The 14077-nt window shown below is 43.8% G+C and overlaps 1 protein-coding gene across 2 annotated transcripts in view; it reads left to right on the forward strand.

Moving 5' to 3' along the window:
* LOC126994640 (uncharacterized) overlaps positions 1-11341 on the forward strand; it is a 166889-nt gene extending 155548 nt beyond the window's left edge. For both annotated transcript variants that reach the window (XM_050853944.1, XM_050853945.1), the window contains 3 exons: positions 7904-8083; positions 9170-9636; positions 11188-11341. In XM_050853944.1, coding sequence (XP_050709901.1) covers positions 7904-8083; positions 9170-9626 — 637 coding nt within the window. In that variant the 3' untranslated portion in view covers positions 9627-9636; positions 11188-11341. The remainder of the gene's footprint in view (positions 1-7903; positions 8084-9169; positions 9637-11187) is intronic.
* The last annotated feature ends 2736 nt before the right edge of the window (positions 11342-14077 follow it).

Consider the following 14077-nt stretch of genomic DNA (forward strand, 5'->3'; position numbering starts at 1 on the left):
TATTATTCAACTGGCGGTAAAGCTTGAAATCGGGACAAACATTCACCATTTCGCTGGCTAACCACATGTCAGGCGCCCCCCATGACGGCAGAGGTGACAGCAGCGGTGACAGCAGTGGTGACAGGGGCGATGACACAGGCAGTGGTCGGGCCTGGCAGTCTGACATGCACTGTGACAGGCCGCCGCGTTAAGGGAGCAATGGAGCCCAGAGCATCCACACATTCACATATGCAAGGCCATACTGCGGGGGAGTGCGGGCCCTCTCTTCACTCTGCCATGGTGTAGTGTGGTAGGAGAGTGCGGTGAGGGGGGAGATGTCGTACTTCCGGTAGACCTTCACGCGACGTCAGATTGTGGCTCAACCAGTTCAGTGCCCCGAGGAAATCTAGGGATTCAGGGGAGTGACGGAGGCTAACGTGGGCTTGCTGGCGAACTTGCAACGCTTCCTGGGAGGGTCGTCAAAAGGCCGTACAGAAGTGGTTTGAAGAGCGCAGGAATACATTATGTGAAGTGGAGTGAATGTATGACGAAGTGGGCAGAGATAAGGCTGGAAATGTGGGTTATAGGACTGTTAAAGTAGGCTGAAGAAAGACCAATGAAGTGGATTTGAAAACAGCTGATTTAGACTGAGGGAAAATAAGTTGAAGAAGGATGAAGAACGGCTGCTTTTGTAATGGTTTAAGAGGGTGGTAATAGTGTTTACTGATGCGGTGCTGAGGAGGCCCAGTACTGTTTGTTGTAGTGGCGTGACGGGAGTACAGACGCATCCTTTTGCTTAGTCTTGAGGAGGCTCCCAGTATGCAGCCTCACGTCCTTCGGTTCAATACGTAAGTCGGTCCATTTTTTACTGCACTTCGCATTTCCATATTTATAGGATCATGGAAACTCTCTCAGCGGTGGTGGTGGTGGTGGTGGGGGTGGTGGGGGTGGCGGTGGTCTTAATGGTGGCTGCGGCGTTGGCGAGAATTGAGTATCGGTGCCCTTTTTCCATCCCTCTGCGATACTTTGTTTGTGTTCTGTAAAGAGGCAATGAGCAACGTTAGGATTTCGTGCACGGCTTTCAGAGATTAAGAGGAATCATTCCACTTAACTAAAAATTTCTGACAGCCATGCAGATGCTCAGGAGGCAATGCGTGGATGAACTCAATATAAAGGTGTTGGTAGGTATATGTAGAGGCAGGCCGGCAACAATTAAGCTTCACAAGAAAAGTTAAGGTGTTAAACAAGTCAATACAATATCTCCAGAGTTATTTAAGGCTCAGTAAGAAAGATTTAAGAATTAGTTAGATAAAAATGGAATCACAATACACGGAGAATACCCTAACAATTAACCTTAAATTCCCAGATGACAGTCTTCATAGGCGATTCTGGGGAAAACTTTCCATTGATACTTGAAGAACTTCTCATAAAAAGTTTAAAGGTAGATTTGAAGTTAAAGATAAATAAACCGTATGTAAAGTTTGATCATCAGTTGACAGAACGACAAAATAACGATGAGGAACGAGACATTTGAGAAAACTGAAGAACACACATCTAGATCAGTGTAAACACATCCCTCGAAAAATAAATCAGAAAGAGAATTGGAATGGGATAGGGCGCCTCTGGAAAACATGGCAATATCATGAATATATCATGAATAGCAATCTGCCACTCTCCCTGAAGACACAGGCATACAATCAGTATATTATGTCAATCTTAACATGCGGCTCAGAAACTTGGCGCTGCACAATAACTCGAAAGAATGGAGTGCTGGTATAATATGGAAAAATAAGAGGCGAGCATCACGCATTGAGGCGCATCCAAATGTTGAAGATATTCTAATGCAGATTAATATGAAGCAATTAACTCGGGGAGGTCGTATTATTAGTGTTATCCAGAAGACCACCTATCAACCCGGACTCTAGATTCTAGGATTAAAGATGAGCTCCGGGAGGGCAGCAGCATGACCCAATGCAAGATGGCGCCACTATAAACACTCGTCTGCACCAGAACGGGATGGGCCGACCATCAGGCCCCACCGGGAAGAAGCCTACCGGCGCAATAGGCCAAGACGTAATAAAAAAAAAAAAATAAAAAAAAAAGATAGACAACAAAAGTAACAGTGCCATCCCAGAAATTGCAGAAGTTGGGGCAAACAGAGAGATAAGATTAGAGCATTTCCCGAAGCACGATGGAGTACACTAATATCAGACAGGGACTTGGGACATTGGGTAAAGCCTGTGCCCTGGAGTGCAATAGTAACGGCTCAAGATAATGCTAGTGGTGTGTAGATCTTTTTGAAGAATTAAGAAAATATACTTATGCTTGTGAAACAATAAAAAAATAACCACACATAAAAAAAACAATGTCAGGTTTGTCTCACTCCTTGCATATTTGATGAGACCTATTTTATTTTATTTGCTTTTCTCTCTCTCTCTCTCTCTCTCTCTCTCTCTCTCTCTCTCTCTCTCTCTCTCTCTCTCTCTCTCTCTCTCTCTCTCTCTCTCTCTCTCTCTCTCTCTCTCTCTCTCTCTCTCTCTCTCTCTCTCTCTCTCTCTCTCTCTCTCTCCTATCTTCCCAATGACAGCCACCGATAACCGAGGCGATCAAATAACAGCCATTCGCAGCCGCACACAGACAGCTCACACGCCTTTAAAACCATACAAGTTAAAGTCTTGCACAGCCCACAATACCTCGCCCCCCACCCCCGCCCCCTCAGCCTAAGGGAGACCAATAGAGCCCATAACAGTCATGTGTAGACCCGAACAGACCCAGTCACAGCCTCTCTTCAGGCCAGAACGAGTCCATGGAGCTCAGCCAACCACTTCGAATCCCGGTAGTGAATCTAAAAATCAAAACCAGAGCGATATTAAAGTGAGAGAGAGAGAGAGAGAGTCGGTTTCCTGTTACGTGAAAAAGAATGAATAGCACATTAAAAATACCTCACTACCTGACAGCTGCTGGACGGGTTATTTAAGGTTTGATACGGTGGTGGAGGTGGTGGTGGCGGTGGTGAAAGGAGACGCAGGTGCTATTTCGGTCCTTACCTGGACAAACTCACACCTGAAATAACTGCTTCCCACCTGCCTGCCTTCCTCCCACTTGGTCTAAATTCACCTCTCTCTCTCTCTCTCTCTCTCTCTCTCTCTCTCTCTCTCTCTCTCTCTCTCTCTCTCTCTCTCTCTCTCTCTCTCTCTCTCTCTCTCTCTCTCTCTCTTTCCTCCTCTGTTTCCTCTTCCTCCTCCTCTTTTTCCTTTAATCTTCTTCTCTTCCACCTGTCCGCCGTTTGCACCCTCTTCTCCCTCTTGCTTTCCTTTATCTCCTCTTCCCCTGCTCCACACTCTAATCTCTCCCTGTGTCTTGCTTCTCAACTTGCCTGTCGTCTGCCGTTTCCATTACTTCCTACCTAATCTCTTGCAACGTTTTCTTTATTTCCTATCTTTTCTCTCCTAGCGTTACCCTCTCCCTTCACCCTTAACCAATTTCACTTTCCAATTTTATAAGTTTAGAAGTTGTTTTATCATCGCACAGATCATGTTTTCCTCTATTATATACTCATTCTTTGCTACTTCATTCACTAAGTAATAAGTAAAAAACAGTACACGAAATAGGCTGCTGCCATACGATTAACTAACATGTAAAAAAAGGTTGTTCATCAATACTTCCGCAGGTGTTTTGATACCGTGTTGAATGCTGAAGTCCATACATACATATATATACACACAAACACAAACAAATAAACAAACAAACAATGACCAACACAACACTGCCTTCCAACACTGACACTGACGAGCAGACTTTCCAGCACCTCTTTTCACTGCATGACACGACTCTCACCTTCCGTTTTCTTTATCCGCCCCGCGCAGTACTTCTGGGGCCTTTTTCACTCTCACTAAATGGTCTTTTTATTTTCTACTCATGCCCTGCTCTCCTTCTCCCACTCCCTCCCTCCCTCCCGGTACTCACTCCCCTCTCTACTTCTCACTCTATTACTCCAACTCTCACCTGCACTGCGTCCACACACACACACACACACACACACACACACACACACTGTCCTTCCTTCTCACCTCTCCACACCTGCATTAAAGCTACTTTCACACACACACACACACACACACACACACACACACACACACAAATTAAACGTGTACTCAGGAAAACCTGCGTCTGCAACTATAAATATCTGCTTGTGAACGTGTACTGAACCTGTTTCGAGCATGTCTGAACCTGTGTGTGAGCGTGTATCTGAAATTTTGGGAGTGTGAACGTGTACTTGAAATACTGAATGTGTGAATGCGTACCTCAAATTATGAGTGTGTGAGTGTGTACCTGTGTGTGAACGTGTGTGCGTATCTGTGTGAACGTGTACCTGAGCCTGTGTGTGTGTGTGTGTGTGTGTGTGTGTGTGTGTGTGTGTGTGTGTGTGTGTGTGTGTGTGTGTGAACATGTGCGGGAAGTCAAGAGGTGATTACAGGGCGGGTTCTCGGGGATCGCAACAATAATGGATCGTTTATGCATGAGGATCCAGCCGAGACTCACGACATGATTGAAAATTTATCGAATTCTCCTGCTTCACTTCGCCCCTGCTTGCCTCCTCCTCCTGGCTACCATACCTTCCAGCCTTCCTCCCTCCCTACCTTTCTGCCTGCCTTCCTACTTTCCTACCTGTTTGCCTGCCTATCTGCCTGCTTGCCTTCCCGCTTGCTCGCCTTCAAATCTCCTCCTTCATTCCTCCCTTCTCTTCCTTCTCTCTTTTTCCCCTTCTCTTCCTATCTTGTCTCATGTTTAACCTCTTTTTCATTTCGTTCTTTCTCCTTTTCTTCATTCCAGCTTATCTTGCCTTCATTCCTCCCAATACCTCTTCCCTTCTTCTCTTTCTCTCTCCTTTCCCCTCCCACCTTGTCTCGTGTTTGGCTCTCTCTTTTTTCCTTTCTTCTCTTTCTCCTCTCTCTTCCCTTCCCCCTTATCTTGCCTCTAGTTCGCCCTTCTTCATCCCTCCGTTCTCTCCCCTCCCTCTTGTTCACCTTCCCTGTCCCTCCCACCTTGTCTCGTGTTCAAACATTTTTCTTTCATTCCGTCTCTTTCTCTTCTCTCCTCCCTTCAATCCTCCCTTCTTCATTCCTCTCTTTACCTCTTCCCTCTCCCTCTCCTTTTCTCCCTCCTTTTCCCTCCCACGTTGTCTCGTGTTCAAACATTTTTTTACTCCTTTTCTTTCTCCTTTCCTATCCCTTCGATTTCATCTTGTCTCCAATCATCCATTCTTCATCCCTTCCTTTACCTTTTCCCTCCTTTTCTCTCTTCCCTCTTCCTTCTCCCTCCTACCTTGTCTCGTGCTTAAACCTCTTTTTTTTTCATTCCTTCTTTTTTCTCCTCTTCCTCCCTTCCATCTTATTTTGCTTGCCTTCAGTCCTCCCTTCTCCATCCCTTCATTTATCTCATCCCTCTTTCCTTCCTTCTCCCTTTCATTTAGTCTTCCTTTCAAATCTCCTTTCGTCATCTCTTCCTTCACCTATTCCTTTCTTCTTATAGTTCTTTCTTTCCCTCCTCTCCCTTGCATCTTGTCTCCCGTTTAATCCTCCCTTTTATTTTTCCTTCGTCATTCCTTCCTTCACCTTGTCTTGCCTCAAATTTCACTTCTTCCTTCGTTCATTTTCCCTTCCCCTCTCTTGGCCTCCCTCCTCCTCATCCTTCCACCTTGTCTCTTCCCGTTTTTGCTAACTTTCCTGCCTTCCTACCATGCCCTGTTTTATCATTCATTTCCCTACTCACCCCTTTCCTCCCTCGATATCCCTTCCATTCCCATTCCCTTATCCAAGACTCGCTGCCTCTTGCTTTCCCTCGATTTCTCTGCTCTCTTCTAGTTCACTCCCTTGCTCACTCTCTCTCTCTCCCGCACTCTCTTTCATCATTTTCTTTGTTTTTGTTTGTCGTTTCCAGGTGTATTTTCTTGTTTGATTTCTGCCTTACTCGATTTTGACATTCTCTCTCTCTCTCTCTCTCTCTCTCTCTCTCTCTCTCTCTCTCTCTCTCTCTCTCTCTCTCTCTCTCTCTCTCTCTCTCTCTCTCTCTCTCTCTCTCTCTCTCTCTCTCTCTCTCTCTCTCTCTCTCTCTCTCTCTCTCTCTCAAGGTCTAAGGGATGTAGCTTCATAAAAGAAAATGTAAAGGAGGTGAAGAAAAAAAAGAGGAGTTGAAAAGGATGCCGAGAATGGAGGATGGAGTGAGGAAAAAGGAAAATAAGTAAAAAGAAAAGATGAAAGGAGGGCGAATAATGATGTCGAGAGAGAGAGAGAGAGAGAGAGAGAGAGAATATAAAAAAAGAGAGAATATTTAACCCTTACGTGTTTATATTTCTTCCGTATAACAGCAAAACAATTATACAAAAGTGCTTCCATAAACAAAACTAAAATGAAGAGAATAAGAAAACACTTTAATAAACAAACCTGATTTAAATTATAAGAGATAATACATATCATTTTCTCTCTCACTCTCACTCTCACTCACACACACACACACACACACACACACACACACACACACACACACAGGTATACTCAAGGTGTTAGCGAGATAGATTCAATTTGTAAGTGGTAGCGCAGGAGAGTAATGCTTCTTGGAGGACGAGAAAAAGGAGGAGGAGAAGGAGGAGGAGGAGGAGGAGGAGGAGGAGGAAGATGGCGGAGAGTGTGCGTAATGGCAGAGTGCAGAATTTAATATATTATCTTGTTATGTATTTTTTCTCCCCTTTGCTCACACATATTAGAGGCTTCTGCGAGCTCTCTCTCTCTCTCTCTCTCTCTCTCTCTCTCTCTCTCTCTCTCTCTCTCTCTCTCTCTCTCTCTCTCTCTCTCTCTCTCTCTCTCTCTCTCTCTCTCTCTCTCTGCTCTCGTGTGTGTGTGTGTGTGTGTGTGTGTGTGTGTGTGTTCGACTGGAAACACTAATAAAATCCTTTCGCAACTGTTAATTATTTTTTCTAAGTACTCGCAAATGACGTTCCTGGTAATTATTAACGTCAACACATTTCAAAAATATCATGACACGCTACTGTTGCTGAACATTACTCTGCACTGTCTGATCTTGCATAATCTTGGGTCTTATCCTCTGGTGTCTGTCTGTGTGTGTGTGTGTGTGTGTGTGTGTGTGTGTGTGTGTGTGTGTGTGTGTGTGTGTGTGTGTGTGTGTTTCCATTTTCGCTCCTCTATCTCTACCTCCTCCTCCTCCTCCTCCTCCTCCTCATATTCTGCTTTTCCAATATTCCTCAACCACTTGCCTCTCTCCGATTTCCCATCCCCCATCTCTCTCTCTCTCTCTCTCTCTCTCTCTCTCTCTCTCTCTCTCTCTCTCTCTCTCTCTCTCTCTCTCTCTCTCTCTCTCTCTCTCTCTTCCCTTTTTCACCCCCACACTATTCTCCTTTTCCTTCCCTTCTCTCCCTCTCCCTCTTCCTCCCTCTCTCTCCCTTCTCCTTTCTCCGCCTCTCACCTGTCATACTTTTTCTATCGTTCCGACATCAACCCACGCGCATCTCTCGTTTTCTGACGTATGACACTACTCTCTCTCTCTCTCTCTCTCTCTCTCTCTCTCTCTCTCTCTCTCTCTCTCTCTCTCTCTCTCTCTCTCTCTCTCTCTCTCTCTCTCTCTCTCTCTCTCTCTCTCCCTTCTTTTTCTTTTTTTTACGGTTTATTTTATTTTCTCTTTCCTTCTTTTTTCTTTTTCTTTCATTCTCTCTTATTTCCTTTTTTTTTTCTTTCTTAATTACTTTCTTGCATGCTTACTTTCTTTCTCAATATCTGCCTACCTACCTACCTACCAACCTATCTGTCTATCAACCTATCAATCTATCTATCCATCTCACCCTTTCTAGCCATACAAAAACACACCTTCAACTCACCTTCTTCAGCCCGTATCTCTTCCTCCTCATTTGCAGGGCGGAGCGAGCGGTGGCTGAGGCTGACAAGGGCGCAGTGGGGGGCTCCTCTGATCCCTGCAACCTTGAATACCACGCCGCGCAGCTCGAGAAGTTCCTGCTGGAGTATAGGAAACTTCAGGACCAGCTGTACAGAATGAAGGTGTCGTATGAAGCCAGCCACAGCGACAGGAGTGAAGGGTGAGCGCGCAAAGTTTTGGGTAGTTGATTTTTTTTTAGTGCGCTTTCATTTTTTTTTTTTTTTTGTCTTCGTTTTCTTTGGAGTTGTTAAGGGATGTGGCTTTTGTTTTTCTTCTCTTTTGCTTCCTGTTGTCTTGTGTTTTGGTCCCGTGTCTTCATATTTTCTTTCTCTGCTCTATTGCTTGTCTTTTTTTCTTCCTTCCTCTCTTGAGTTTCATGCTGGTGAAAGAGGAGATATGCTATTGTAATTTAGTTGAGATTGGGATTGTGGAAATAGCAGTAGTTGTAGTAGTAGTAGTAGTAGTAATAGTAGTGGTAGTAGTAGTAATAGGGGTACCAGCAGCAGTAATGACAATAATGCAGTTAGAGGTACTTATGATAGCAGAATAATTAATGGGCAAATTATTCAAAACTATTATTCCATTACTGTAATGTTTCCAATTATAGAAATTTAATTAACACCACTAGATACGTTTATTCAATTCCATTAAAGTAAAACGCGAACTGAAGCTGAACCCGTCCCGTGCATTCCTTCGCGCGGGTGTGTGGGTCACGGCTCGCAGGTGCGGTGACCCGGTTAATTAATGGGTCGATATGCTGAATTCTTACCTCCTCCCTCCTCCCCTCCCTTCGCCTCTTCCTCTTCTTCCTCTTTTACTTCATTCTTCTCTTTCTCTTCCTTCTTATCCTTTCCGTTTTCCCTTGTATTCTTCTCTGCATCAGTTCATCATCTGTTCGCATACTTCTCTCTTTTCTTTTTCTTCATCATTTCTCGTTACTTCGTCCACCATATTTTTTGCCTTGCCCTTTTTTTTCCTTCATTTTCTTCTGGTTATACTTATTCTTCATTTTCCTCTTCTTTTTCTTCTTTTTCGGCTTCGTCTTTTGCGTCTTCTCCCTCTTCTTCTTCTTCTTTTCATCTTTTTCTGCCTCACTTTTCTCTTTCATCCTCTCTCTTGTCTGCTTCCTCTTCTTCTTCTCCTTCTTCTTTCTTCTTCTTCCTCTTCCATCTCCGCATCCTTCTCTTCTTCTTTTCTTTCAATACTTTCCTCCTACTCATTCTCCTCTTCCTCCTCCTCCCTGCAGAAGTGGCGAAGAGACAGCCCTGACGGAGTACAACGGTGATGATGAGAGGGACAACGTTCCACCACCTTGCCCGGAGACTCCAACCTCCAGCCTGCCGCGCTACACCCCGGCAGTAGCGGGAGCATCCGGCAAACTCCCTGATGACCCAATGGAGGAGCGATCTTTGCCCTCCTTGCCGTCAGCAGAGCCTCTTCGGTCTATTCTGAAGCGGAGATACGAGGAGGGTGGTCGCGGGCTCCCTGGACTGCAAGGCTTGTTAGGATTACATGGGCTTCAAGGTCTCCAGGCACTCAAAGGCCTCCAAGAGATGAAGGGCCTCCAGGGGCTGTCGAACCACCAAGGGTCTTCGTCTTCGTCTTACTCCAAAAGTGCCTCCTCCTTCGACGACCCTCCCCAGCCGCTCCGTCCCTCCCTCGCCCTGCCCCGCCTCCAGCCGCGCCCCGACCCGGAGTCCTGAGGCAAGGAGGGTGAGTCCTGAGGGAGAGGAAAGGATGATACGAATGAGGGAGGGAGGGTGGGTAGAGAGGGAGACTGGAAATAGGAGGCAGGCAAGGATAAGACAGGAGAGAAGGTAAGATGCAAATGGAAGGATTGAGTGGGTGGAAGGTAGTGAGTTGTCAGTAAGGAAGGATGAAGGATTCGCGTGAAGGAAATGAGATGTTAGAAGGTGAATGATGCGGAACGTGTAAATGGTTTGAAGGTAAAGGGTAAAAATGAAGATGAAGGAAAAAAGGGAGAAAGGAAAGGTAAGGAAGGAAAAAAATAGAAAAGGAAAGATTGAAGTTTAGAGAAAATGGAATAAGTCTAGCAGTAGCCTACATGACTGCCTGAAAGTTGAGGAATGCGGATGGATCAAAGGAAAGAAGGGAAGACAAGCCAGGTAAGCTATACTGACAAGTATGTAAAGAGCGAGCAAGCGAACGAGAGAGAGAGAGAGAGAGAGAGAGAGAGAGAGAGAGAGAGAGAGAGAGAGAGAGAGAGTAATGAAAAAAATAAGAAGTATGGAGGATAGAAAGTATAAGTAAGAAATGACTTGGATGGAAGGAACATCAGGAGAGAAGGAAATTAAAATAAAACACAATATTTGGGAAGGAAAGGAAAAGAAGAATCAAAGGGATGTGTTGTTTTGCTGCAAGATGTGTAAAGAAAAAGAATAGAAAAGAAAAAAAAGTGTTAAACCATTGAAAGGAAAGAGAGAAAAAATGAACGAAAGAAAGATGACAAGAAAAACATTAAGAGGATATGTAAAAAGATTGCAACCGTGTAAATATTTGGTAGAAAGTGTGAATGCAATTAAACCACAACATAAAAATTGGATGAATACTTTAAATAAAAATACATACATCTTCAATGGCGGTGTGAAAGAAAATTAAAGTCTTGGCACTAAGATTTTTAAGCTTCACAAAGCCACGCCATTCACGACTTTTTAAATTTAATTAATAGCCAAACTATTTCACTTTATATTTTAACGAGGGAAATCTCTCTCTCTCTCTCTCTCTCTCTCTCTCTCTCTCTCTCTCTCTCTCTCTCTCTCTCTCTCTCTCTCTCTCTCTCTCTCTCTCTCTCTCTCTCTCTCTCTCTCTCGTTCTTTCTACTTTACTTTTCCTTTTTTCTTTCTTTTTCTTTCTTTTCTTTTCTTTCTCTTTTTGCTTCTCTTTGTTTTTCTTTGTTTTCTTTCCTTCCATATTTCTCTTCCTTTATTTCCTTGTTTCTCATTCTTTCTTTCCTAGTTACTAATTCTTTTTCTTTCTTTTTCCTCTTTCTTTCTTTCTCTTTTTCCTTCTCTTTGTTTATTTTTTCTTTCTTTCCTTATTTCTCTTTCTTTATTTCCTTGTTTCTCATTCTTTCTTTCCTTCTTACTAATTATTTTTCTTTCTTTTTCCTCTTTCTTTCTCTCTTTCTTTCTTTCTTACTTTCATTCTTTCTCTGTATAATCATCTATCTATCTGTACCTATCTATCTATCTATCCATCCATCTATCTAACTATATGTCTATCTCTCCATCTATCTATCTGCAGGTACCCGTGAAGGAGAGCCGAGGGAGGGAGAAGAGCCAAGGATGGAGAGGATAGTGGAGGGAGCGGAGGAAACAAGCAAGGAAGAGAACAATAAATAGCATAAAGACGATGAATGGAGGGAGAAGGGAAAAGGCAAGTAAAGTGGAGGAAGAAGAGAGAGACAGGAGGGAGAAGGAAGAGGTAGAGAGAGTAAGTGAGAGGAGGAGGAGGAGGAGATAAAATACAGGAGAAGGAGCAATGTACAAAGGGAGGAGAAGGGTCAAGTGAAGACAGGGAATGGAGGAAAAGGGATAAAGGTGACAAGTAAATTGGAGACACGGAGGCACAAAGGAGGGAGAGAAAGAATGGAGGGAAAAAACAAAGGAGAATAGAGACACAGTGGAGAGATTAGAGGAGTAAAGAGAGAGAGAGAGAGAGATAGAGAGAGAGAGAGAGAGAGAGAGAGAGAGAGAGAGAGAGAGAGAGAGAGAGAGATAAAGGGACAAGAGCCATAAAAACACACTAATGCTTGATTTTCTTACGTTACGACGACACTTTCCTTCACTCCACCAAACACACACACACACACACACACACACACACACACACCCCTACATTTACCCCCCAAAAGCCCATGTCCATTTGAAATCTTTAGAGTCACATCCTTGTTCTCCTCTCCCCCTACAGACACTCAAGGCCTCCACGCCCCTGCACGGACCCTACCTGGAGGCCCTAACATACCCCTGGCCTACCCCTGGTCCACCGCTGGCGCCCCCTCTGTTTGCACCCGGAGTTCGAATCCTGTTGGTGGCGGTACGAGGTGGTGGAACTGGACTTGAACTCTCCGTGTGATTTCGATCTCTTTAGGGACTTGTTCTCGTCTCTCCCGGCTTGGTTCTCTGTTTTCTACCGTTCTGAGGAGTTTTCTAAGTCTTCTTGCAATAACTACTACCCTGTCTTGGCTGTGCGTGGCGAGGGATTGGAAGGTAAGGTGAGAGTAGGAGGATTGGAATGTAAATCTATGAGTTTCGATTCTCTTCTCAATGCCAGGTAAGACGGACTAATGACAGGTGGGCCGGTGATCACACTCGCGCATGTCGAAAGCACAATTGTTGACCGTGTTTTTTTTTTGCGAGATGTTTGTAAGAATAAAAAAAAAGATAATGTTTCTCTTCCTTCTTTTTTTCTATTGAAGGAAGAAACGTTGGTGAATTTATTGTATACATTGTCTTATACACACTATCTCTCTTTCTCTCTCTTTCTATCTCTTTTTTCCTTTTTTTCTCCCTGCATCTATCTATCTGTCTCTATCTATCTCTTTTTCTCCTTTTCTTACCATTTAATATATTTGAAATGTTCCATGTTGACATCTTTATATTTTTGCTTGTCCTTCTCCACTAGTTTCTGTTTTCATATTTGTTTTCTTTTCCTCGTCGATTTCTTTCCCTCTCACATTTCCCAGCACCATTAGTTCTCTTTTTCGCGAGTCTCCTTTTTCCTCCTCCACTCGACACCTCGACCTTTCACTAAACGCATTCCTCCACGCTTCTATTTCGTCACCATCTCGTTTTCTCTCCTCTACACACCGGGTAAATCTACTCCTCCTCCTCCTCCTCCTCCTACCCTACCTCCTTTTCTTCCTCTACTCCTCACCTACCTCCCCCCTCTTCCTCTCCTTTTCTTTCTTCTCCTATTTCTTCTCTACCTTCCTCTTCCTTTTCTTCAATTTGATCTTCCCTTCGTAATCTTCCTTACCCTTTTTCTCCTACTTCTACTCCTCTCCCACATCCCCTTTCTCCTATTCCTTTTCTTCCTCCTATTTCTTTCTACTCCCTCCTCTTTTTTTTTACCATCCTTTTCCTTTTCTTTAATTTGATCTTCCCTTCGCAATCTTCTTTTAGTTACCCCTTTTTCCCTTCTACTCCTCTCCCATCTCGATCCTTCTCCTATTCCTTTTCTTCCTCCTCCTATTTCTTCTCTACCTCCCTCCTCTTTCTCCAGTTTAATCTTCCCTCCGCAGTCTTCTTCTTTCCCTTCCATGTACAATCTTAGTCTATCTTTATCTTTCGCTTTTCTCAATCTATAATATTTTTTTTCGTTTTTTTCTGTCTTTATTTTCTCGTATTTCTCCTCCTGTTCTCCTTTTAGAGTTTTCTTTTCTTATTTTCTTGCGCTAAGGCCTGGTCTACACTTTTTTTGTTTTTTGTTTTTATTCTTGTTAATCTTGTTCTTCTTGCTTTTGTTCTTGTGCCAATTGAGTTTTTTTTTTTTTTCATTTCGATCTCTTCTTTTTGTTCTCCTCATTCTCCTCCTCCTCCTCCTCCTCCTCCTCCTCGTCTTCCTCATACTTCTTTTTTAATTTTCCACACGCCACTTTCATCTCATTTTCTTCAATTACATTTTTAATTTTGCCTCCACTTTATTTATCTCTCTCTCTCTCTCTCTCTCTCTCTCTCTCTCTCTCTCTCTCTCTCTCTCTCTCTCTCTCTCTCTCTCTCTCTCTCTCTCTCTCTCTCTCTCTCTATACATAATGTTCGTAAAGGAATGCGCACTACGTCATAGTTTTGTATACGAAGGCGCAGTATTTTTGTACAAAGATGAATGAAAAATAAACGATGAACTATGAAACTTTCTTTTTCTTTTCCTTTCCTTACCCCGAGCGAGGCAGGCAAGGTCACGGGTGAAGAGGGATGGGGAAAGAGGAAGGAGGAGGAAGAGGAGGAAAGAGGAGGAGGAGGAATAGGAGAAGGAGGGAGGCTTGAAGAAGGGATAAGAATATTACGATGGAAGAAAATGGTGAATAAGAAAGAGATGGAGGAAAAGGAAGAAAAGGGAGAATGACAAGGAGGGATAGAGGGGGGAAAAGGGGAGATGAAGGGAAAGGGAAGGGAAAGAAGGCAAGGAAGGAACA

Source organism: Eriocheir sinensis, unplaced genomic scaffold (assembly GCF_024679095.1).
Source record: "Eriocheir sinensis breed Jianghai 21 unplaced genomic scaffold, ASM2467909v1 Scaffold84, whole genome shotgun sequence".
NCBI classification, from domain to species: Eukaryota; Metazoa; Arthropoda; class Malacostraca; order Decapoda; family Varunidae; genus Eriocheir; species Eriocheir sinensis.